The following is a 26,253-nucleotide window of genomic DNA, read 5'->3' on the forward strand; positions in this document are numbered from 1 at the left end:
AATAAGGGGCAAAACAGACATGAAGCCCTCATGAGCTTACCATCTAGGAGTGAGACTGGCATAAATACTATATGATTTTATAATCATAAACTGTGGTAAATACAGGAAGAATTTTTAATACACTTTATCTAATTATGGGCAAATAAACAGTTGTCTTTCTCCAGTTAACTTGCAGGATGAATTATAGATTCATATATTGTCTACAATTTACTTTTAAATACATCACTGCAGGTAGTGTGACATATACATACCTCAGTTAGGGGCAATTAATGAACATTTCAAGTGTTTCAAAAATATCACATTCAAAGAGCAGTTACTTGAACTATGAGAGAACCCAATCAGGAGTCAACACTCCAGCAACCCTTTAACAACCTCTGAGTAACATGCTCTGAATCTGCATTAGAGATCTTACTCATTTGCCACTGATGAAATTCAAGACACACAGACTGGCTGGAAATCAGACACTGGCACCCCATGCCTACAGAACAAGGTTTAAGAAATGGCAAGCCCAGCAGCTGACAGCCTCGAGTGGCACTCTGTGCTGCTACTTAAATAGTCAGTTTTGCACCTCATCCAACCAGAAGGCTCACCGAAACCTTCTGTTAGAATATGGCTGAATCTGCCTCAAGCAGATCCTTCATGGAAGGTTAGAATACCTAAACGACAGAGAGCTGAAATTTCACCAAGCTTACAAGAATAAGTTCTCCAACTATTTTTGCACCTACTTGCTAAGAAACATACGTAGGTATGGCAGACTTGAGTCTGAGATTTTCTTTCACTGTAACATCCCACCAGGTAGGGGAAGTATGAAAGACAAGTACCTACAGCTTTTGGCTCTAACTGTCAGAAGTTCCCTGACAATCATAAAGTGCCCACTTGGTTTAGGTCGCTTCAAGACGGAAAGAGTAGCATATTTCTGTATCTTTTTCATTTCGCTTATATACAGAACATTTCATGTAACATAGTCATTTCCTCATTTTCTAAAAATAATACAAAAACATCCTTTAAAAGCTAACTGCCTCACAATAAAAATCAAAGAGAAAAAAGGTAAGTGTTCTTTTTTCCAAAGGAACCAAGGAAGAAACGTACCTAAGATGTAAGAGTTTGGGGAAAGACAAAGACTGGGAGGATCCAACTGAGGCTGGATGCTCATACTGAGGCTCTGATCTAGGAAGTAAACACATCTGTTAATGATTTAATCAAACACAAAAGTATGCTTTCCCTTGTACAGGAACATTTTTGTACCTCAAAAGAAACTCAAGAGCCTTACTGCATACCCTTATTCAATTTGCTTTAATGATAGGAAAAGTAAATTCATTACAAACTTTTTGTTTTCTCTGAATCTCCTAATAAAAATTCTACTTCACTCTTAGAAGGCATAATAAAATCTTTAATGCACATAGAATTAGATTTCAACCTAACTCCTCCATGGACATTCCTTAAATCATTACCTTACAGTAATCACAGGAAGAGGTGGAGATGAGAGGAGTTTCTTAAACTGATGTGTACTTATAACTTCCCCATCAAAGTTCACTTCCCACATCCTGGAGCCAGGACGAGCACAATATATCAGAGGTTGCTGGCCTGTAGAATATCTTCCAGGGAAGAAACAAGCTCCATATTCACCGTCTCTTTCCTTATTTCCAATTTTCCAAAACTTTTCTCTAATACCCAAAAAAGGAAAAGAAAGCATGTTTACTTAAAAAAAGTCAAAAACAATGGCATTACAAACCAGCATGGCCATAATAACCCCATCCACAGTATTCTTTCTTTAGTCACATTAATATAGCTCTGGTTTGCCATTAACTATTTCTGTGACAAGACACAAACCACTTCACATTAGTACTCAATGTATCATCCACAGAATGAGGGACTCAGAAGTAATGGGAAGGCCCCTTTCAAATGTAAAAAATGAAGGTCACCAAACCATTTCATACATCCTTAAATTTTAATTATTCCTTCTTAAGCCACCTTGCCAAATGTTCATGGGACACGCAATAGCAGATACTAATTTATTACTCCAACCCTGCCTCTCAAGCCACTCCCCTGCCACAAACACCCAATAAACTTACTCACTCTTCAAAATGCCACGTCCCTCTGAAACTTTATACCTTGGAACATTGTTTCCTTATGATACATGAGCTAGATATACAAACAAGCCTAGCACACTGCCTGGGACCATCAAAGGTGATGATGATGAGGAGGTCTCTTCCTAAAAACTTTACTTATTTTTCATAACTTAGCCCCATCATTCTTCCTCCAAGAAACTTTTTTGCCTCCCATAAGCTAAATTACATGCTTCCATGCTATGTTTTCATAGAATTTACCACATTATACAGGCAACTGTGTATAAACTATGACTTCCTTTGGGAAAAAGGCCACTTCCTACTCCCTTTCAGTTGGATTCCCAGTGTACACCATGGCATCTGGCCCACAGAAAACATTCAACACCTTGCAGTGCTCCATATACTTAAACTTTTTTACTAGCAAATTATCTAATATGCTCTCTAGGGTGAATTTACCATGTGACCTTAGATAATTCAATAAATATAGATGTATTTATTTGTTTCATGAATAAAACATAATATCAGCTTTACTATGAGAATATGGATAAGAAAGTGTCTAGAAATGTATACAGAGCAATGTAAGAACTTACAGTTTTATTACTTATGTTTCTTATTTGGGGAACAAAGTATACTTCTTGTTTATTTTATATCCTCCAATACAGTGCTTAGGATCCAGAGGAGTGCAATAAATGTTTGCTGAGTGACCAAATAGTTAATTTGTACTCACCTGTGTGCTCATTAATCTTGCTTTCCACTTTCAAACAACGTGATAGGCACAGGCTAAGTATTTCATAGACATTACCTTAGTTAATCCTTAAACTTCCTCTACATTCTGGGTGGGCACACTGACATTTAGCAAGGTTTAAAAAGTGGCAAAGCCAAACCATAAAACTCTTAGAAAAAACATAGGCAAAAATCTCTTGAACATAAAAATGAGCAACTTTTTCCTGAACACATCTCCTCAGGCAAGGGAAACAAAATAAAAATGAACAAATGGGACTACATCATGCTAAAAAGCTTCTGTAAGCAAAGGACACCATCAGCAGAACAAAAAGGCATCCCACAGTATGGGAGAATATATTTGTAAATGATATATCCAACAAGGGGTTACCAATCAAAATAGATAAAGAACTCACACCCCTCAACACCCAAAAAAGCAAATAACCCTATTAAAAAATGGGCGGAGGATATGAACAGATACTTCTCCAAGGAAGAAATTCAGATGGCCAACAGGCACATGAAAAGATGCTCTACATCACTAATTATCAGGGAAATGCAAATTAAAACCACAATGAGATACCACCTCACACCAGTAAGAATGGCCAACACAGAAAAGACTACAACAAATGCTGGCAGGGATGTGGAGAAAGGGGAACCCTCATACACTGCTGGTGGGAATGTAAATTAGTTCAGCCATTGTGGAAAGCAATATGGAGGTTCCTCAAAAAACTCAAAATAGAAATACCATTTGACCCAGGAATTCCACTCCTAGGAATTTACCCTAAGAATGCAGGAGCCCAGTTTGAAAAAGACATTCGCACCCCTATGTTTATCGCAGCACTATTTACAATAGCCAAGAAATGGAAGCAACCTAAGTGTCCATCAATAGGTGAATGGATAAAGACGTGGAACATATACACAATGGAATATTACTCAGCCATAAGAAAAAAACAAATTCTACCATTTGCAATAACATGGATGGAGCTAGAGGATATTATGCTCAGTGAAATAAGCCAGGCGGAGAAAGACAAGTACCAAATGATTTCACTCGTGTGGAGTATAAGAACAAAGGAAAACTGAAGGAACAAAACAGCAGCAGAATCACAGAACCCAAGAATGGACTAATAGTTACCAAAGGGAAAGGAACTGGGGAGCACGGGTGGGAAGGGAGGGACAAGGGCGGGGAAAAAGAAAGGGGGCATTACGATTAGCATGTATAGTGTGTGGGGTGGGGGCACGGGGAGGGCTGTGCAACACAGAGAAGACAAGTAGTGATTTTACAGCATCTTACTACGCTGATGAACAGTGACTGTGAAGGGGTATGTGGGGGGGACTTGGTGAAGGGGGGAGCCTAGTAAACATAATGTTCTTCATGTAATTGTAGATTAATGATACCAAAATAAAAAATAAATAAAAAAATAAGAAGACATATGCACCCCTATGTTTACCACAGCACTATTTACAATAGCCAAGAAATGGAAGCAACCTAAGTGTCCATCAGTAGGTGAATGCATAAAGAAGATGTGGTACATATACACAATGGAATATTATTCAGTCATAAGAAGAAAACAAGTCCTACCATTTGCAACAACAGGGATGGAGCTAGAGGGTATTATGCTCAGGGAAATAAGCCAGGCAAAGAAAGGCAAGTACCAAATGACTTCACTCATCTGTGGAGAATAAGATCAAAGAAAAAACTGAAGGAACAAAACAGCAGCAGACTCACAGAACCCAAGAATGGACTAACAGTTGCCAAAGGGAAAGGGACTGGGGAGGGTGGGTGGGAAGGGAGGGAAAAGGGGAATATGGCACATTATGATTAGCACACATAACGTCGGAGGGGGGCACAGGGACGGACAACAGTATAACACAGAGAAGACAAGTAGTGACTCTACAGCATCTTATTATGCTGATGGACAGTGACTATATTGGGGTATGTGGTGGGGACTTGATAACGGGGGGAATCTAGTAACCACAATGCTGCTCATGTGATTGTATATTAATGATACCAAAATAAAATAAATAAATAAATAAGTGGCAAAACCAGTACCTGAAATCATATGGCCAGACTCCATTATCCAATGTTCTCTCCATTATATCTTAGTTTCTATTTGTTCTATTCCTAACTGGGATCCACCTTATTCATTAACAATACTGACAGAAAGTAGACAATTGTTGTCAGGAGAAGCAAATTCTTATCAATCACTTCAGTTAGTTACTAGGAGCCTCAATTAAAAAAAAAATAGATCTGTTTGCTGGGAGGGAATACAAGTTGAAACAAACTAAAAATTTTAAACATAATGAATGTTTAAAATTATTGTACTATCTCTGTTCCCCCAAATTTAAACAGAAAGTGGGCATTTCTAAAACATGTTATTTTAGCAGCAGATTATATGTTATTCTCACAACCAACTATAGCCACACCTCTGTGAAATGGGAAAATAATGATTAGCAACTCTATTGCACAAGGGGAAAAATAAACCTCCATTTAATTAGCTTTTTTATTTTAAAAGTCCTTCAAGTACACCATTTCACAGATCCTCAAAACAACACCAATAAGGTGTTAATTCAGTTCAGTGTTCTGACTACTTGTCAGAATTTCAGTCAAATTTCTGAATTGGGCCCTTTGGTAGTTTAGTTTAAAAATCTGTGAACAAGTATTTTACCAGAATCTCAAGGGTGGAGTTAATGGTCAAAGTCCATTGCCAAGGATGTATTAGAGGTAACTAGGAGGTACCAGGAAGGGCATAGAATCAAGACAGAAAGGTTCTGGTCTTGCCTGCCTCTTTCCAGCTGTGTGATGTCAGGAAAGTTGTATCACTCACTAGGCCTGGGCTTTTTGATCTACAAAAATGAAAAGCTGACTAGAGGACCTCCAATTCTGTAAGTCTAACTTTATCACTGATCTATAGTCTGAAATAAGTCAGAACCAAGTATATCATCCTTCCTACTACTTCTGTATAAACTGACCATTTGCATTCCAAAGCCTTGCCTCTCTGCTGTCCAGCTAAGTTCTCTGATATCAGACACATGCCACCTGCTAACTGGCCTTTCTTGTTCCAAGAAAATAAAACCAGCGTACACCTTCTCCTCATTCTTCCCTCTACCATCCCTTACAGCATACATTTCTTCAAACCTTTTGGAATAAACAGTCTGCTTTCTAGAATAGCAGTTTTCTGAGATACATGAACGACCTGGAAATAAAAGACTTTCCAAGCCTGGATAGTTCTAAGGGAATCAGTTTCCAAACCCTGATTTTTCTCTATGTACACTTTTCTTCAGTCTCCATAGAGACTGTCAAAAGGTGCAAATGCCTACTACATTTTAAATTGTCATGGCAGGGTAACAGGAAAAGTTTTCAGCTAGCAATAATCATGCCCCAGGAAAACCTCATTGGCTATGATGCTGCCACTGCACAAAGCTATATATACACTTTTTAAAAATGATCTGAGAACCCACCTTCTTAGTGTGACATTTAAGGCTGTCAATTTCAGCATGGTGGCAATTTACCAACTTGTTCTCCCACAATTGCCCTACTCAAGCCAGACTAGCAGGTTTTGGAATATGTGTAATTCTTTCCTACTTTTCCCCCAAGAGGCTGTTCCTTCCTGCTAGAATTTCCCCTTCTACTCCTCTTCCTCCAAACTTCACCTACCAGAAATTCTCATCAAAATGACTGAAGCTGGATGGTGGGTTCATGGGATTCATTATATGATTCTTTTTTGTATGCTCAGAATTCTCCATAATCAATTTTTAAAAGAGGACATGGTCCTGAAAAATATGGTAGCTGGCAGGGCCAATGAAAAAAGAAATGGCCAGTGAAAATTCCCATACAGTAAGGATGGCTGAAAAACTTCAGCACAATGATATATAATATTCATTTCAAGCTGTTTTCTATTCTTTCCTGGACTTTATCAGCTACTGCTAATAAACTCCTTTGCCATTCATTGAACTTTTGGCTCCATCCTTGAGATTTCAGTAAACTATCTGTCAGCTTCACAAAGTTCTTCAATATTCTTCAGCCAGTTTTACCCATTAATAAAACTCTACTGAGTACACAACAAATTCAAACACAACAACAAACTCCATCAAGGAAGACTTCCTGACTCCCTCTAACAAAACAGGCCTTCCCTCATGACAATGCATGCTTCATGTAGTGTCAAATGAGTATTTGTCTTACTCGCTCAATGGTCTGTCTCAGTCTCCTCTACCTCCTCTCTACTCTCTAACATCAGCATGAGCATAGCTGGTTCTTTACTAATATCTGTACAACTTAATTGAGAGGTTTGGGCTAGATGACTTTTAAGTCCCTTCCAGTTCTAAAATTCTGTATATCCTATGAATCATGGAATCATGGTTGGGCAATATACCTCTCGGTGTCACACAGGAAGGTTCGAGTAAGTGAAGATATAAGTAGTCTTCCGTCCAAATAATCTAACTGTACAACACAGGAGTCGACTGTTGTTATTGTCTGAACAGGAAACATAACAAAGGCAGCAGCTACCTAAAAGGGACATGACACGGAAATAAAATTTATTTCTCTTTACATATTCTATATATATATGTGATCTCTTCTTCTTTACCTTTTAAATGAAAATAACTTAGGAAGCAAAACAAAATTTTTAAAAGGGCCAAAATTTGATTTGCCTATTAGGACATAAAAGTTTCACTCATTTAAAAGTTTTGGGTAATAATTTGCTACATAACTGCAGAAGAGAATTCTTAAAGCTCTATTTGTGATTAATCATAGAAGTTGGAATTAAAAACATGAAGCAAGTTTTTATATGTGTGAGACAATTTTTCACCTATAGATAGTATTCCTCCCTCTGAAAAAAAGATAAATTTGGGCTATACTCTGTATAGGGTTCCAACTTTATTTTGAATAAAATGTATGTTAGGAATCAAGTGGTAACTCTGATAGGCCATAATGACCAAACCAGAGGAATATTCTGATGTGTTAATTAAAATAATTTAGTCAAAGGCAGTTAGATCCATTTTTTTCTGTTAGGATCCTACACAGAGATAAGCCAGTGAAACAAGTTCCAAGTTCCAAAAGCCTTGGAGGAAAGTGACAGTGAGAGTCTGGTCTGTTTTGCTTTAATGACAGGCTGGAGCATTCTGTTTGGGTAACCTGAGACTCAACCCTTCTACTCCAGCTGTGGTCTGGGGACCCACATGGCTGATCATAGTGCTGGGAAGCCTTTAAGACTCCATTCACAATAAGTTGCATACATCCTGAGAGAAAATATGCATATTTCTGATCAATAGGGACCAGTAGAATAGAAGCCTGAGCAACTAGTGCCAACAGGCATCTTTTCTTTCTTAATAGCCTAGTATTAAAGAATGCTTTATTTAAGGTGAATTATGGAGTATTGTAATAGACAATGTGCAAATTATTGACATTAGCTTACAGAAGCCATTTTGCAACCAGGCTACCATATTTATTACATACAAACAAGCCTCCTCAAGATTAATAATCTGGGCTCTAGATAAGTCCCCCAAGAAATACAGTAGACAGATAACTGTGTCCTTTAATTGAAATTCTATAAGAAACACCTTCTCACCCACATACATGAAGAACTGGACTGGTTCTCACCTTTGCTTGTTTAGAAGTGTTGAGTTTGATGGCAGAAACCTTCCCCATATGATCACCTACAAAAACTCTAAGAACAGCTGTATCCCAACAAAGAGCTGTAACTTTTCGGCCTTTGTGTTCTGAAGACACACAGATTCGTTCTGGTTTCCCACGACGCTCTTGATTTAATTCCCAAACAATTACAAGACCTTGACTGTGAGAATTGAGTCACAGAAGCAAATTTTTCGTAATGGTGAAAAGGTACAGTTACTTTGCATTACAGTATATTAAATATATATATGGAAGCTCCTGTTCTTCAGAAAAAGGAAGTAGAAAGTCAAGGTATTAATATCCTTGCTTTAGGTCACCAATCCAGTATAACAGAAGAACTAGATATTCTAAATTATCTCTTCACCTCCCTCTTTTAAGGCCACTGGAATGTTGTTGCCTTGTATTAACATTTTCCACAACCTTAGGGTAACCACCCCTCTGTCCTGGTGTGCTGGGAACTGAGAGGCTTCTCAGAACACAGGACTTTCAGGGCTAAAACTGGGACAGTCCTATCAAACCAGGGTAACTGGTCACCCTAACAAACACACGACTACATCTTGTCAATTTGAAACACATTTGGAAAAGATCAGATAGTTTTAAAAGAGTTTCTTACCTGGTAGCTATAGCAACATAATCATCATCATGTAAACAACAGGCAACCTGAGAAACTGCACCTTCCTAGAGTGCAAAAAGGAAAAATATTAGGTAGCTGCTCAAAAAGAGTAGTTTTTTATTTATAAATATCAAATTTTACGTTCTTCTCTTATTCCAAATGATTAGAACAGAGAAATTCTCATTTATGAAAGGTATTCCAAGTGGTGTATGCAGAGTCACCCTTAATCTTACCCTGTGTGAAAGAAAAAGCCTGTGCTTCCAGCCTTCTTTCTGAATGAGATTGAGTCCTCCTCCTGAACTGCCCAAAGCCAACCATTTTTGAGACACGGCTATGCTCGTGCACTAAAACATGTAAACACACCAGTGTGAGCTCATCACATCATTTAACTGAAGAAATTATCTACTGGAAATACATACTAAGGAGCTGTGTACCAGGTCTCTACCCTCCATCCCCTGCTCATCTGCACACCCCACAATAGCACTTAGGCTCTCAAACATTTTGGTTTTAAATTTTTAATTGAATCTAAAAATGCCTGAATAGTCTCACTTGCATAAATGAGTAATTTTTCCCTTGGCAAAAGCCAATTAGACCATCCATCTTTTGTGTAATTTGGCTAGGTTATTCCAATGTTGACCACAAAGGTGGAAGATGAAGTTAAGTCTCCAGGAGATAAAGCAACCACTTTAATCATTTGCTCACTTCAATCATTTCTAGCCTGTATCATCAGCACAAAACATCCACAGCTTTTAGAGCCAAGTGAGATTGCAGAGCACACAGTTGCAAGTCATTAGTATTATGTTACCCCACACCCTCAACCTGCTGATTCCTGTTTTTATCCACAAGAGAAAACACTGGCCATGCTGTGCCCAATACCCCATTGCAAAAAATTTTGCTTGACTGATGGACATTCCCAACCCTCTTCAACCTTGTTTGTTTCTACCATAGAAGCCGGAAAATTTAAATATTCACTTACTCGGTTTCTCTTGCAGCTAGGGGGAGCCGTGTGACTCAAATCCAGCTAGTTAGGACTAAGCCTGCAGGGACTTCTTAGAAAGCTTTACCTTCCCAGATAGAGCTTAAAGAAAAGAAAGTCTCTGTCTTGGCCCCCTCCTTCTTGCTTGAGATGCTAATGAAGACATTAAGACTGCAGCCAGGACACTTATCTTGCAACTGTGACTAAAAGCCAATACATGGATGATGGTGAAACAGGGAAGACGGAGAGCCTGGGTCCTCAAGGATATCACTGGGCCACTAAAACTATAAACACTTATTGCTTAAGCCATTATTGGTGAGCTAGCTATTCTGTAACTTCCAGCTAAAAATGTCTAACGGATATCAACCCTCCTAACTGTTGGTCACATTACTTTGCCTATTACTTCCTATTCTCCATTTGCTCAAAAGGCTAGAAAGGTGCTTTGGGGTGGGAGCAAAAGTATAAGAATTAAATTACTTCGGAATTGTATATAAGACTGTTCTCCACCATGTAAGTCCTCATTTTATCAAAAGAACTCAGGGTTTGAGGGAAGCACATAATTCTTCTCACAGAGCTAGTAACTTTTGCTCTGTTCCCTAAAATGGAGAGTACATCAAATTCCTTTTTTGGGGGATGAGCTTAGTATAACTACAGTGTTTAAACTGCTGCTTAAACTGCAATGGGGTGTACTCATTTATATTATTTTACCTTCAAGCAAATACATTACTGAGAGAAGACAGCAAGATTACTGAGAGGGAAAAAAAAAATCAGAAATCAATATTCTGGTTTCCTAGGATAGGAGAGAATTCAAATGACAGCTCAAAAATTAAATCCAGAAAGAGCTATGAACATGCTACTTCAATGTGAGGTATTACTACCAAGGTAAGAACACCCAAGATTCCATAAGACATAAAGAACTAGGGGGCAGAGGGCACATGTAACAGAGCACACAAAAATATTAATACAAAAAGGAAACTGACACAAGGATAAAGAAATTCACCTTTAGACGACTGGAATCCAGCCTCAGGGCTGCAAGTAATGGATCCAGAGACTCAAACTCCGCAAGAACATGACTGTAGGCCTCCGGTATCACTGGCACCGAAGTCATTTAGCCAAAACTGAAACTATGTTGACTGGTAGTCACAGTATTCCTGAAAAAAAAAACTGCAAAAATATAAACAGCTCACCACTCATTCAGTATGCTTTTAACGAATATGTGGAGAAATAATACAGGAAAATCTGAGAAAGGAACAAGGATCCCTACTCTGGAGGTGCTTAGTATCTAGGTGGAAACACATAGGGAACATCATATGCAATCACAGCTTGTAGTTTATCATTCTGACTCTGAAACTCCTAGAAAACCAAGTCCAGATTCTCAAGGCCCTCCATTATCCTACCCTACTCCATCTGACAGCACGTGCAAGTAGAATGAACACTGTAGGATTTAAGAGGAAAGTTGGTCAAGCTCCTGTAAGATAAAATAGCAAACCCAGCTGTACTTTTTTGAGTGGTAAATCTTCTGTCTTTAAGACTCTCACTTAAGGGCAGTCTTCCATAAAGGCCTCTAACTATAAGCAGTAACAAATTGTGTGGTTATCAACCAACAATTTAATAGGAATTCTAACAGGAATTTAAATTAAGCAGTGCTTAATAGGAATAGGCCTCTGGATCTCTTTCTCCAGTCTACCCGGGCCTCAATCAATTAAGTATCTGTTGAATGAATGAATGCACTTACTAATAAATAAGTGAGAAGATGCCTGGAGTTAAAGCACAAAGAGGAGTAAGAGCTTCAGTATGGGACCTGATAGGAATGATAGGAGTAAGAACACAAGGGAGCAAATGCCAAATACCCAATGAGGACTCTGTGAACTAACTAACGAGTTCTTACGTATTCAACAACTCTCAAGTGTACATTATGTCAAACTGCACCAATTTCCAGAAATAAAAGAAAATTTAAGAAAATTCTGCCCATTAATTTTCTTTTCTCAACCTTTTACCTGCCAAATTAAGAAAAAAAGGCAAATGCTACACAAAAATTCAGAACATTATTCACTTGTTTTAAATTACTTATACTTTGTTTTTAATTATTTTTCAGAGACACATGTATTCTATCATTTTATTCAACAAATGTACCTAGCACCAACTCTGTGCCAGGCATTGTACTGGGTCCCAGAGATACAAGATTAGACAAATCAAAATCCCAAGGCTCATATCTTACTACATTGATGGACAGTGACTGCAATGGGGTGGGGGGGGACTCAATAATATAATATGGGTGAATGTATAAAAAAAATTCTAAGGCTCACGAAGCACAATTCCCAGTGGCAAAACACACATGAACTTATGATATTTTTTATTGTATATACATAGTATACTCTTACTTTCTGCTAGTAAACCTAATTTTCTTAATACAGCTTGACCTCTGCAAGGAGAGTGGTGTTCTGGAAAAAAAAACAAACTTTAATAGTCTTACACTAAAAATATTTGAGAATTCATGATCTAAAAAGAAAAATTTTCTCTTATTCTTTTCACTCATTCATTTTACTGAATACCTAGGAAAATATGAGGCACAGTGGTGAGAACAAGACAATAACACCAGAAATCAGTCACTTTAATGGGGAAAAAAGACAACACACACACCTCATAAGGGAAACTTTAGCAAAGTGCTATGCTGGAACTTCAGAGGACAGGGGGGTCACATTAACTTCCTAAGGGAGGTAGCACCGGAGCTGAGCAGGCTTGTACCAGAAGGGAAAGAGAAAGCGTAGCAGGTAGAGCAGCAATAAGATGTACTTGGAGAACACAAGTTTAGTCTTTAGTTGAAACACAGGGTACAAGGGAATAATGAAAGATAAAGCTGGAATGATAATTTGGGCACAAGTTACAAAACACTTTGAATCTCAAAACAGAGAGTGTAAACAAACTCTAATTTGGTAACAACAGAGAGGCGTTAAAGAATTTGATGCTGATTGATCACATAATTTCTCTGAAGTGCTGTGGGCAGACACTAGAAAAGGACTTGAGAAAAGGGGTGGGTGGTGAGCAAGTAAAGATAAGGCCTTTCCCTTACTCAAGAAATCTGGTGGAAAAGGGGGGAAGCCTCTCTTGACTTTCTGACCAGGAAAGATTCAAACAGATCTGTAGGTAGTAGCTAAAAGAAGAGTCTTTAGCATGAAAGGGACTGAAGATACAAGAAAAATAAGATAAAACCATGGTAAACAATCCTAAAGAAGATAGAAAGGAATGACTCCAAACGACAGGGTTTCTTTCTTCCACTTGGGATCTTAAACTCTGAGGTGGATAGGCCATTTTGTCTTGATCTCAGTGAAGAAAGAATGTCTTGGAAGTAATGGTTTAATGGGGTAAAAAAAAAAAAAAAAAACCTAGTTAAGTTCCTATTTTTTCTTTAAAAAATTTGAATGGAGATGGGAATGGAAAAGAAAGAGCATAAGCAATGTCAGTTCTCAAGAGAAGTTACTGGGTGACAGTGTCAGGCAAACTCCAAATTTATACTTGTCTTTGTGCTTACTGTCTTCCTGAAATGATTACTTTCCCTCCAGATCTACTTATCCAAATCTACCCAGACTTCCAGAGCCAGCATAAGTCCCACTCCCCAGAATTCTCAGGGCAGAAGAAGACTCATAGGTAATTCAGTGCACACATCCACCTACTTCAGAAATTAATTTTGCCTTAGATCCATGAACATTTCCAGCAATGGAAAGGAAGCGCTCCGTCTCATAAAGGTGCCCATTCCACCTGTCTACAGCTCTCACAGTTATAAGTCCTCTTTTAATATTGGGCTGAAACCTGATCACTTACAGCTTTTATTATTTATTCCTAACCGTGGCTTCTACAGTTTAAGAGAGTAAGTTTACCCCCTCCAAACAACCCTTCAATGTTTGAAAAGTATATCGGGTCTTCTATAGTACAACCTAAATGGCATCAGATGTGTTTTTCAAATAGACATGTCACACTTTTCATTCAACAGAGCAAGCTGTCAACTAAAGCCCAAATAAATCTCACATAAAATGAGTATCACCTTCCTAGCCAGGTTGATACCTTCCTATATCACTCGGTACTTAGAGTAGACTTGAACTCAAATTGAAAGCTATTAATCAAATGTGGCAATGGATATAAAAAGTACCTAGAAAATTGAAAGCTCTGTACATACAAGAAGAGTAGACTGTTGATTGTGTACATGGGAGTTCATTATAATACCCTGCCTACTTCCATCTGTTTGAAATTTTCCATAATAAGATTTTTTAAAGTATATATTTAAATGTACAAACCTTCAAAAGCTCCCCTTCCTACATAATCTATGATCTCATCCTTCTTTTTCCAGCCTCCTGTCATCTTACCCTTTCTCCTACATGGGGCTATCTTTTGTTCCTTTTTCATTCCATACTTTTTGTGCCTGGATACTTTAATATCTGCTGTTTCTTGAATCTTCTTCCATCTGACAAAACCCTATCTTTCTGCAGAGTTGGGTTTGATTACAACTTCTGTTAAGCCTGTCACCCAGCCTAGCAAAAAACGAAGCAAATAAAAGGTGGCCAAAGTTTTATGCTTACCAAAGTCAGTGAAACAACTTTAGGAGTTGGCTCACCCAAAGTCACAGAGCTCTTAAGAAGTAGAACTGAGACAAGAGTCCAACTCCCCTGAGTCCAAATCTGACCATCTTTCCATTTCCCCACATTACTTGATGGTAACATAAACGTGCGGTAGAATCAAGAAAAAGTTTTTTTTCATCGCCTAATACTCACTCTGCTAACGGACCAGTGTTCGCTGCTGACACGTCAAACGCAAATCACAGCGTTCTCTTTTTCCCACTAGGTGAGTGTAAGGAGGAAGCGGCAAAAGACAAAAGAAAGCAAAAAGTAAAGATATAGGAAGGGGAAGTAGGAGATCCCCTACCCCCACCACCGCACCGTTTCCATAATGGGATTTTTCTACTAAAAAATAATCAGAGAACAACTTATCGCGACAAGGAAATGGCGATTCACTCTTTCCTGCATTTAACACGACATGTACGCAACGCTGGAGACAATCGTTGCCCACTAGAAGCTCCTTGCCTAGCTTAACTACTAACGTTTTAGCAGCGATACTTTAATACTGTATTCAGACCTCTTGAGAGGAGCCTCGGTAACGAAGTTTTCAAAGCCAGGCTCACTGACCCGCAGGTCTCTGCCCCGCTCTACCATTTCCAGGCTGGTTAGCGCCCAATCCTCAGTGGAACTGACCCTCTTACCCGGCTGGGCGCCGAGACACTCACCGCGAAACTAACAGCCGGACCTGAGCTTCGGTCTCCTGTTCCGCTCCGCCCCTCTCTAGCTTACGTCATCCAGAGGCGCCGAGGACGCGGTGTCACGCTACTATCGGTACTCTCATCACGTGATATGATACGACCCGCCCCCCAGCCCCCTCTTGAGTGTGGTCCCTCCCCCTCAGGCCGCGGTTGCGATTACGCTCTCCGAGGCCTGCTGTCTTGGGGCTGCTGCAGGCCGAAGACACAGCAACGACCAGGACCGGAGGAGCTCTAGGCCAAAGGGGTGAGCCAGCCAGGATCCCGGGACCCTTCATCGCCTGAGGCCAGCGAGAGGAAATGAAACAGGCGGGAACTGGCGGGGAAGGGAGGGTACTAGCGGAAGGTGTCATGGCGGCCGCACAGTGGGTCACGTGCCCCCAAGGCCCGCCTTGGTACTTCCCGTCACGTGCCCACAATTCTCGCAGCCAGCGATGGAGGCGAGACCCCCCAGTAACAGAGGCGGTGGCGACAGCGGCGGCTGTTGGGTTTCAGCCTCTTTCCGGCAGTGTCACTAAGAAGCGCAGCGGAACTCGACCCAACCCAGCCTTGTTATTTACTTTCTGCCCAAGACCGTAGCTCCCACCTGGTAAGTTTAAACCGAGGAACGGGGGTGGATGGGTGGGTGAGTGAGGAGCTGACAGGCCCCGTAACCGCAGGACGGCATGGATTCTGCCCGGTTCCCTGTGTCCCTGTCGCTACAACTCCCAAGCCTGCCGCTTTCATAGCCGTTATTATCTTGAAACAGGGGAAAGGATACCCCTAATCTACTTGGCTATGGGAAACCTACCGTTCTACTGAGAGCAGGGACTCGAACATTTATGCAAAGCCACGATCAGACTTGGCTCCTGAGAATGCTGTACGAGGAGGCCTCTTCCTGGTAGAGGAGCCCTTCCCGTTAGGAAATAAACGTGCTGTTAAGTCTTTCGGTTTCTTTAAGAGAAGAACTTTCACCTTCGTGTCCACACACCTTTTGCTTCATCTGTCAGCCCTACCTCTTCTTAAAACCTTCTTTACCCATGTGCCAGTCGAGACCCCATCCCGGTTTTGGTTTATACCCAATTTGAATGTCTTGTAATGATGAAAAATAGACCACCAACTCGTGGAAATACATAATTATTTTATAAATTCCCCTTTGGTCTCAGAGGCTAAGTGGACTAAGGAGGTGTATCCAATTGTTCTTGCCCATTAGAAGATCCAGTTTTAAAAACATACGGAATTTAAGTGGCTGAAATATGCTCTGCAGTACTTACTCCACAAAGGAGTGAAACAATTTCTCCCCACAAATTCTTATACAAGAAACTCCAGGATATAAAGCAGCGTGCTCTCATGGAATTGAATTTAGGAGGACAAGCTGCACCCACTCATCCTTCCCTCTCAGATCACAGTTTGAAAACCACTTTACTGGGCTTTGGTAGATAACCAAAGTTAACAGCCCTAAGCTAGATTTTTAAGTCAAAACCAGAGCAAATGAGATGGAGAGTTCATGATGGAAGAGAAGATAATCGCTAGTATCAAGCCTGTGGCTTACAGAAGGACTGGGCTCTGGAAAGAACTTTGTACCTTTTCGCAGATCGAAATCACTCATTTGGAAAAGGGGAGAGAAAACTTGGGGTCATTAAACCTATTCTGCTACCCTCACTCAGCCAACATTTAGCAGTGCAGCAAGTTGATAGGTTTGAGTTTCTTCTAGGTGACATTAAATACACATGGTAGTGCAAATGTTAAAAAAAAAAATGCAAATATAGAGAGAGCTCTTTAAAAATACTAGGAGGATTGGTGCAAGGAGAGAGAATCACTTAGAATGAACCAAATGATCCGGCTCCAGTCAGTTGTGACTGCTTCCTGTATGTCCTGCCCTCAAGGCTTATTTGTATTTTCTCTCTGCCTATCTCTTCCCATCTTTTAGCCCTGCTTCTCTGTGCTGCGGGTTTTTTCCCCCAACCATCAGAACATTGTCTGGTGTACCTTGAGATTTCCTAGCATTTTGGCCACTGTTCCTACCTCATGGGTACAGCTGCTAGAGATGTCTTTTTGCCCCGTCCATCTCTCCTGCCTTTAACGTGGCAGTGTCAAGGCATCCATCTAACAGTCTCTCCTTTCCCCATTTTGATTACCAACTGATTGGTCTTTTCTCGATTTCAGTGTTGTACTATTGTCAGCATGCAGTATTTATTACTAAAAATGAGCATACGTTTCTCTCTGTCCTGTATCTCATTTTCCTCTTTCTGCCTCTCCCTGCACTGCTGTAAAATGTAAAAGTATTTGGTCTTAAAATTGCTACATCAGTTATTCCCTTAATATCTTCCATGTGTAACTATCCTTAAAACAGAACATTTTGGTCACTCTACATATTTCCAAGGTCTTACTCCCTGTAATAGCGAATCGTTAACATTTTTGGATTGCCTAATGGCAAGGCAAGCAGCATTCCAAACTCATTTTGTATTCTAGAAGATAACAGCCACTCTCTGTGTAATAATTCTCCTTTTAGAGGGGATGAGTTTGTATTTCACTTGTTGCCTTTCTTTCTGCCCCATTTATCTCTGCACATTAGAAAAGGGAATGTAGGTAATAGAAATGCAGAGATTAAGTAATTTAAATATTTCTATGGATAGTTTCAAAGTCTTCCTATCCCTGTTTCCTTAATGAGCCAGTTGTTGGAATCTGTGAGGAATGATACCCTAATCTTTGAGAGCTAAAGCACTTCCTGAACTTTAGCTGAGGATGTATGTGGAAAGGTTTCACCAAGATTGTGTTCTTTTAACAACAAAGATCTTAAATAGATGTCACAAATATTTAGTGGACTAAAGGTCAGAATATTTTGCTGGATGCTGTACTGCAGTGAACACAACACACGTAACCTCTGCCCTTCTTTTTGAAGCTTGCAGTTTGTTGGGGGAGGCAAACATTTAAAAGAATTATTTTAATTACAGTCCCGGTAAGTGTTATGAAGAGAAGAATAGGAGACCTTGAATAGTAACTTTCAAGCTTGGAGTAGACTAAAAAAATGAATAAAAGCCAGTTGATGAGAAGGGATGAGATTGTGCAGATGCTTAGAGCAAGGCATGTACATTTAGCTTCAGGCACATATTTAACTGCAACTGAAAATAATGCCTTTACTGGAGAATCTTGCTATTTAAAGAAGTCTTGTGGCAGATTGTTTCTTAAATAATCTTTATTAGCAAAGCCAGGTCTTCAAGCCAATTTATTTAAATGTAACTAGATCAGTATTTTTTTATAACAAAATATCTGTAGTTCTCAGAGTTCTACTGGGAAGAAGTTTTTGCCATCCAAGAAGCCATCCTCAAGAAAAATCTAGATCTCACAGAGGCAATTGTAGGCTAGCCCCACTGGTTCTATTAAACTTCCTAAAATCTTGTCCTCGTATAATTAGCAGGTGCTACAGATGACAAGGGAAATTTGCCAAGCAATTTCTCCCTATAGGGATTTTAATAAGAATGGTTTTACATGCTCTACATAAGGGTCTGTCTTTTTCCCAATTGATTTAGAGTAACTGACTCTATATTGAAGTCAGTTCTGTCTATCTAATTTATTCTCCACTTTAGAGTTTTTCTATCTTCACCTGTCTTTTCTTTCTTACCTTCCCATGTCAGAAAAGCTTTTCTGTTCTCTTCCAAAGCTAACATTTTTTATTTGTGCCTTTACATAAGCCCAGTTATTCGGGGACCTGCTCTATGCTTACTCACTGCTTTTCCTCCACATATGAACATACTTAACATTATCCTGTAATTATCTGCTTACCGCACCTCCCCCCAAAAGCCCTCCCCTCCCATCTTCCTTAGTTTTTTTTTTTTGGTATCATTAATGTACAATTACTTGAACAACATTATGCTTACTAGACTCCCCCTATTATCTAGTCCCCTCCCACATACCCCATTACAGTCACTATCCATCAACGTAGTAAGATACTATAGAATCATTACTTGTCTTCTCTCTATATACTGCCTTTCCCGTGTCCCCCCGACCCCACTACATTATGTGTGCTAATCGTAGTGCCCCTTTTTCCCCCCTTCTCCCTCCCTTCCCACCCATTCTCCCCAGTCCCTTTCCCTTTGGTAACTGTTAGTCCATTCTTGGGTTCTGTGAGTCTGCTGCTGTTTTGTTCCTTCAGTTTTTTCTTTCTTCCTTAGGTTTTAATTCATGTTTCCTAAAATATGGTTTGTATGGTATGCAATATAATTGTAAATAGCACACAGTAAATGTACGTAATATATATACATAGTACACAACAGGTTTTTTATTTTAATATGTGTTTATAGTAGTGAATATTAGAAAGTTCATGTTAAAGTGTTTAATAGATGTTATAAAATTTCTGCTACAAATTAAGATTTTAAAACAATAAAAATACAAATGATTGTTCTGTGTTATGTATTAAGAATTTTAACCCTTTATCATACATGATACATGGATATCAACACTGTGGAGATTGTAAACAACGTGGGGAAATAGGTTCCATAGCCAAGTGAAAAACAAGGTAATTAACAGGTGTACCTAATGATTACATTCATAAGGTGGGTACAGATAAAATAAGCACAATTTAAAATTAAGAAAATTGATGTTAAGGTTGTGGGATTGTGGAATTTTTTAATCCTTTTGTTATTTAGCTTATTAGGCTCCATCCCAACCATTAAAAATGCCTGCATGATAGAGGCTATCTCTACCTGCATGACTCAGCATCACCTTGCACTCATCCAGAACTGAATTCCTTGTCTTCCTGTTCATACCTGTTCTTCTTTCTTACTTGTTTCTGTAAATGGCACAACTGTACCCATGTCAGTAAACCTTAAAAATGGGGTATGAGCAAGCAGCTGTGACACCTCCATCAGCACTTAAAATGTCTGTCTGTCCTCAGTACCCTTCCTTGTCCCTTCCTCTCCATTCTCACTGACTCCTGGCTCAGACCCTTTCTGGTCCCTTTCTTCAGTCTCTCAGATTACCCACAGATTATTTCCTAAAATACAAATCACTCCCCTAAAGAAAAGTCTTTAGAGGTGTTCTGTTGTCTACCGCATAGTGTGGAATTCTCCACTGTGTGCCTCTGTTCTTAACCACCCAACTTCACATCCCACTGATCCCCAGAATGAACTTTATGATATATGCAGCGCTGACTGCTCCCTTCCTAGAGAGCCTCAAGGCTTTGCCCCAAACCATTACCGCTGCCCGCAGTGACTGTTTCCCTTCATCTGTCACGATCCTCATTCAAGACCCAATTCATAACTAAATTATATGAAAAAAATATGCTGATACATATACTAATATAGTGAATTTCAAAAAATATGTTAAGCAAAAAGAGACGAAAGAATACATCTGGCACAATCCATTTATTTGGAATCCTAGAACAGACAAAAACTAATCTGTTCTGATAGAAATCAGAAAATAATTTGTTGGAGGGTGAGAGGAAGAGAACTGACTGGACAGGAACATGAAGATGTTCCGGGATGATGGAAATATCTTTGTCTTGTTTTGGGTAATGGCACATGAGTGTATTTTTGTCGAAGGGCATCAAACAGAACACCTAATACATGCATTTTGTTGGTTTGTTAATTACACCTGAGACCTTTCTTCCATGTGAAGAAATTGCCTCTGAGACCTGATCTAGGCATATATATTGTTTCCCTTTTTGGACTTCACACATTCTCATTTGTGTATACACACACATACTATATCTTGCTCACTAAACTGGTAGCTTTTTGAAAGCAGAAATCACTATTGACAGACATTTATCTTGAGATAAGTACATAGGAAGTAACAAACCAGGAATCAGCATGGGTATGGTTTCAGCTCTGGGAGTGCTTATGGAAAGGTCACACAAATCCTGTGGCCCTTAGTTGTTTTTGTCTAAATAAGTTTGGACTAAATATTCATTAAAGTTCTGTTTAATTCTGAAGTTCTACAAGTCTAAATACAGATTTTAAAACATTTTGTAGTAAAATTGTGTTTCAGATTTAAAAATACAATTGAGGAAAATAAAAATAAATTGAAATACTCTAATTAGCAATGTAAATATGGTTTAAAAATTGCCAGGTGTTATAAATATATGCACCTATGGTAGGAGTAAAATGAAATTTTATTTTGAAGGAATAACGCTATCCAACTTTACCTTCATCTTTGAATGAGGGAAGAGACTTTTTTCCTCCTCATTATTTAAGTTAATAGATTTGGAAGGGACTCTGGAAGTCAACAAACCTGATCCTAATTGAAATGTGAAATCTTTTTGTCTCTTAGCACCTTCTAGCCATCATGGCAACTTCATCTGAAGAAGTTTTGCTGATTGTGAAGAAGGTGCGTCAAAAGAAGCAAGATGGAGCTCTGTACCTCATGGCAGAAAGAATTGCTTGGGCACCTGAAGGCAAAGATAGATTTACAATCAGCCATATGTATGCGGATATTAAATGTAAGTCAACTATACCAAGGTCTGATGTATGTTGTAGTAATTCTTTAAGAAGGTTGTTTGTATAATCTTTGTGGATTTTTATTATTACATCCAAATAATCAACCATAAAGAAACTATTACAAAGTGAAATCACTGAGTATATATACTTATCATTCTGTAACTTGGCTTTTCTACTTAATAATAGAGTGTGTAGTTTACATATGTAAACCTACCTCAGTAAATACCTCCACACGTACCTTATTTCAAGAGCTGTGCAGTACTCCACTGTGGATATACAATCATGTATTTAATAGTTCTTTGCTGAATGACATTAGGTAACTTTTACAGAATTTTGTTACTGCAAACAATGTTGCAGTTTAGATCTGTGCACTAATATATTTGTGAATTTTTTTTTTTTTTTTTTTTAATAATTATTTTTTATTGAAGGGTAGTTGACACACAGTATTGCATTACATGAGTTTCAAGTGTACATCACAGTGGTAGAACATTTATATACATAATTCTAGGTTCCAGCTATCACCCTACCAGGCTGTTACAATATCTTGACTATATTCCTTATGCTATACATTACATCCCGGTTACTAATTTATTTTACCATTGGAAGTCCTTTTTTTTTTTTTTTTTTTTTTTGTGAGGGCATCTCTCATATTTATTGATCAAATGGTTGTTAACGACAATAAAATTCTGTATAGGAGAGTCAATGCTCAATGCACACTCATTATTCCACCCCAAGCCTAATTTTTGTCAGTCTCCAATCTTCTGAGGCATAACAAACAAGTTTTTACATGTAGAACAAATTCTTACATAATGAATAAGTTACATAGTGAACAGTACAAGGGCAGTCATCACAGAAACTTTCGGTTTTGCTCATGCATTATGAACTATAAACAGTCAGTTCAAATATGAATACTCATTTGGTTTTTATACTTGATTTATATGTGGATACCACATTTCTCTCTTTATTATTATTATTTTTAATAAAATGCTGAAGTGGTAGGTAGATACAAGATAAAGGTAGAAAACATAGTTTAGTGTTGTAAGAGAGCACATGTAGATGATCAGGTGTGTGCCTGTAGACTATGTGTTAATCCAAGCTAGACCAGGGCAATAAAACATCCACGTATGCAGAAGATTTCTCTCAGAACGGGGGGGTGAGGTTCTAAGCCTCACCTCTGTTGATCCCCAATTTCTCACCTGATGGCCCCCCTGCGACTGTGCCTGTCTTAGGTTGTTCCTCCCTTGAGGAATCTTACCCGTCTCTGGCTAACCAGTCATCTTCCGGGGCCATACAGGGAAATGTGAAGTTGGTAAGTGAGAGGGAAGCCTTATTGTTTGAAAAAGTTAGCTTTTTACTTCTTTGCATATTTATGCCCTGTGGCTTCTATGCCCAGCATTTGTCTTGAGGTATCTTTACCACTTGGAAGAATTATGATACTCGGTAAATTTGATATGAGGCACGAATTCTATTTAAGGGTTGTAATTAGGAAGGAAGAAGAAAAGCTATAGAAGTAGCAGGCGGAAGAAAACATGGGAAGATTGATTATTTCTTTGATATATCTTCTTGTAGAGTAACTTCAGCATGTATAGGTTTTAAGCTACTACTTAAATTGCACACACACATTAACATAATAGGAGTATAGTTACATAACCAAAGCATATCTGTAATTACCAGCCATCTGCAGTGAAACCAAGAAAACCAGTTAGGCACCTTAGGCATTTGTGAAAACTTATCTATGATATGGTGGATATTGTCCAAATGAACTTGAACAGTCTGAGAGAAATCAGACAAATTAAAACAACCCATTCCTGGGGACTGTTCACATGCCATATGTTCTTTGAACAATAAATAGTTTGTAGTTGTAAGACTTTGGAGCGCTACAATTTGCACTTCTCCAAATTCTTGGTTGAGTTCCAACAGTATAGATCCAGTCCAATTTTGTTGTTTTACTGTATGCACAGGCCAGCTTAGATATCTCCTTCCTCATTCCCATGGCAGGTCCAGGAACTGGTGGGATGAGTGCATCTACAGCTGTAGCAGTGCGTGGATCTTTGTTGGGGTTTTTTGATGATCATCTTCTGGCATGAGTCTTCCAGAGGGTGCAGATGTTGGAAGTTCTTTTTCATATCGTATCTTAGTTCATTTTCGGGGTAGCCCAATTAGGCTTTGATCCTCTGTATAAACACAAACAGACCCTTTGCCTACACTTTTATATGCCCTTTATACCCTTGTGTAGAACTCGTTGGAGGTTACCACACAGGAACTGCCCTTTTTTTTTTTTTTTTTTTTTTTTTGCTATCACTAATCTACACTTACATGACGAATATTATGTTTACTAGGCTCTCCCCTATAACAGGTCTCCCCTATAAACCCCTTTACAGTCACTGTCCATCAGCATAGCAAAATGTTGTAGAATCACTACTTGCCTTCTCTGTGTTGTACAGCCCTCCCTTTTCTCCTACCCCCCCATGCATGTTAATCTTAATACCCCCCTACTTCTCCCCCCCTTATCCCTCCCTACCCACCCATCCTCCCCAGTCCCTTTCCCTTTGGTACCTGTTAGTCCATTCTTGAGTTCTGTGATTCTGCTGCTGTTTTGTTCCTTCAGTTTTTCCTTTGTTCTTATATTCCACAGATAAGTGAAATCATTTGGTATTTCTCTTTCTCCGCTTGGCTTGTTTCACTGAGCATAATACCCTCCAGCTCCATCCATGTTGCTGCAAATGATTGGATTTGCCCTTTTCTTATAGCTGAGTAGTATTCCATTGTGTATATGTACCACATCTTCTTTATCCATTCATCTATTGATGGACATTTAGGTTGCTTCCAATTCTTGGCTATTGTAAATAGTGCTGCAATAAACATAGGGGTGCATCTGTCTTTCTCAAACTTGATTGCTGCATTCTTAGGGTAAATTCCTAGGAGTGGAATTCCTGGGTCAAATGGTAAGTCTGTTTTGAGCATTTTGATGTACCTCCATACTGCTTTCCACAATGGTTGAACTAACTTACATTCCCACCAGCAGTGTAGGAGGGTTCCCCTTTCTCCACAGCCTCGCCAACATTTGTTGTTGTTTGTCTTTTGGATGGCAGCCATCCTTACTGGTGTGAGGTGATACCTCATTGTGGTTTTAATTTGCATTTCTCTGATAATTAGCGATGTGGAGCATCTTTTCATGTGTCTGTTGGCCATCTGAAATTCTTTTTTGGAGAACTGTCTGTTCAGTTCCTCTGCCCATTTTTTAATTGGGTTATTTGTTTTTTGTTTGTTGAGGCGTGAGAGCTCCTTATATATTTTGGACGTCAAGCCTTTATCGGATGTGTCATTTTCAAATATATTCTCCCATACTGTAGGGATCCTTCTTGTTCTATTGATGGTGTCTTTTGCTGTACAGAAGCTTTTCAGCTTAATATAGTCCCACTTACTCATTTTTGCTGTTGTTTTCCTTGCCCGGGGAGATATGTTCAAGAAGAGGTCACTCATGTTTATGTCTAAGAGGTTTTCGCCTATGTTTTCTTCCAAGAGTTTAATGGTTTCATGGCTTACATTCAGGTCTTTGATCCATTTTGAGTTTACTTTTGTATATGGGGTTAGACAATGGTCCAGTTTCATTCTCCTACATGTAGCTGTCCAGTTTTGCCAGCACCACCTGTTGAAGAGACTGTCATTTCGCCATTGTATGTCCATGGCTCCTTTATCAAATATTAATTGACCATATATGTCTGGGTTAATGTCTGGATTCTCTAGTCTGTTCCATTGGTCTGTGGCTCTGCTCTTGTGCCAGTACCAAATTGTCTTGATTACTATGGCTTTATAGTAGAGCTTGAAGTTGGGGAGTGAGATCCCCCCTACTTTATTCTTCTTTCTCAGGATTGCTTTGGCTATTCGGGGTCTTTGGTGTTTCCATATGAATTTTTGAATTATTTGTTCCAGTTCATTGAAGAATGTTGCTGGTAGTTTCATAGGGATTGCATCAAATCTGTATATTGCTTTGGGCAGGATGGCCATTTTGACGATATTAATTCTTCCTAGCCACGAGCATGGGATGAGTTTCCATCTGTTAGTGTCCCCTTTAATTTCTCTTAAGAGTGACTTGTAGTTTTCAGAGTATAAGTCTTTCACTTCTTTGGTTAGGTTTATTCCTAGGTATTTTATTTTTTTTGATGCAATTGTGAATGGAGTTGTTTTCCTGATTTCTCTTTCTGTTGGTTCATTGTTAGTATATAGGAAAGCCACAGATTTCTGTGTGTTGATTTTGTATCCTGCAACTTTGCTGTATTCCGATATCAGTTCTAGTAGTTTTGGGGTGGAGTCTTTAGGGTTTTTTATGTACAGTATCATGTCATCTGCAAATAGTGACAGTTTAACTTCTTCTTTACCAATCTGGATTCCTTGTATTTCTTTATTTTGTCTGATTGCCGTGGCTAGGACCTCCAGTACTATGTTAAATAACAGTGGAGAGAGTGGGCATCCCTGTCTAGTTCCCGATCTCAGAGGAAATGCTTTCAGCTTCTCGCTGTTCAATATAATGTTGGCT

The 26,253-nt window shown here is 39.0% G+C and overlaps 2 protein-coding genes and 1 non-coding gene across 10 annotated transcripts in view; 1 reads left to right on the forward strand and 2 right to left on the reverse strand.

The window, feature by feature from the left end:
* HPS5 (HPS5 biogenesis of lysosomal organelles complex 2 subunit 2) overlaps positions 1–15,407 on the reverse strand; it is a 39,115-nt gene extending 23,708 nt beyond the window's left edge. For 2 of the 7 annotated variants that reach the window (XM_036920136.2, XM_036920129.2), the window contains exons 1-9: positions 15,274–15,354; positions 14,765–14,830; positions 11,002–11,152; positions 9,259–9,369; positions 9,026–9,090; positions 8,383–8,575; positions 7,157–7,290; positions 1,452–1,664; positions 1,090–1,167 (exon numbers count right to left, since the gene is read on the reverse strand). In XM_036920136.2, coding sequence (XP_036776031.2) covers positions 1,090–1,167; positions 1,452–1,664; positions 7,157–7,290; positions 8,383–8,575; positions 9,026–9,090; positions 9,259–9,369; positions 11,002–11,109 — 902 coding nt within the window. In that variant the 5' untranslated portion in view covers positions 11,110–11,152; positions 14,765–14,830; positions 15,274–15,354. The other 5 variants (XM_036920131.2, XM_057507454.1, XM_036920130.2 and 2 more) reach the window with 5 other exon arrangements.
* On the reverse strand, positions 6,069–6,209 carry LOC118929785 (U4 spliceosomal RNA). The gene has a single exon (XR_005031736.2). It is a non-coding gene; the product is annotated as a U4 spliceosomal RNA (small nuclear RNA).
* Positions 15,408–15,454: 47 nt separating the features above from the next.
* GTF2H1 (general transcription factor IIH subunit 1) overlaps positions 15,455–26,253 on the forward strand; it is a 38,418-nt gene continuing 27,619 nt past the window's right edge. Inside the window, exons 1-2 of one of the 2 annotated variants that reach the window (XM_036920139.2) lie at positions 15,455–15,892; positions 21,550–21,718. In XM_036920139.2, coding sequence (XP_036776034.1) covers positions 21,565–21,718 — 154 coding nt within the window. In that variant the 5' untranslated portion in view covers positions 15,455–15,892; positions 21,550–21,564. The remainder of the gene's footprint in view (positions 15,893–21,549; positions 21,719–26,253) is intronic. The other variant, XM_036920138.2, reaches the window with a different exon arrangement.

The sequence above is a fragment of the Manis pentadactyla genome, chromosome 9, assembly GCF_030020395.1.
Source record: "Manis pentadactyla isolate mManPen7 chromosome 9, mManPen7.hap1, whole genome shotgun sequence".
Taxonomy (NCBI): domain Eukaryota; kingdom Metazoa; phylum Chordata; class Mammalia; order Pholidota; family Manidae; genus Manis; species Manis pentadactyla.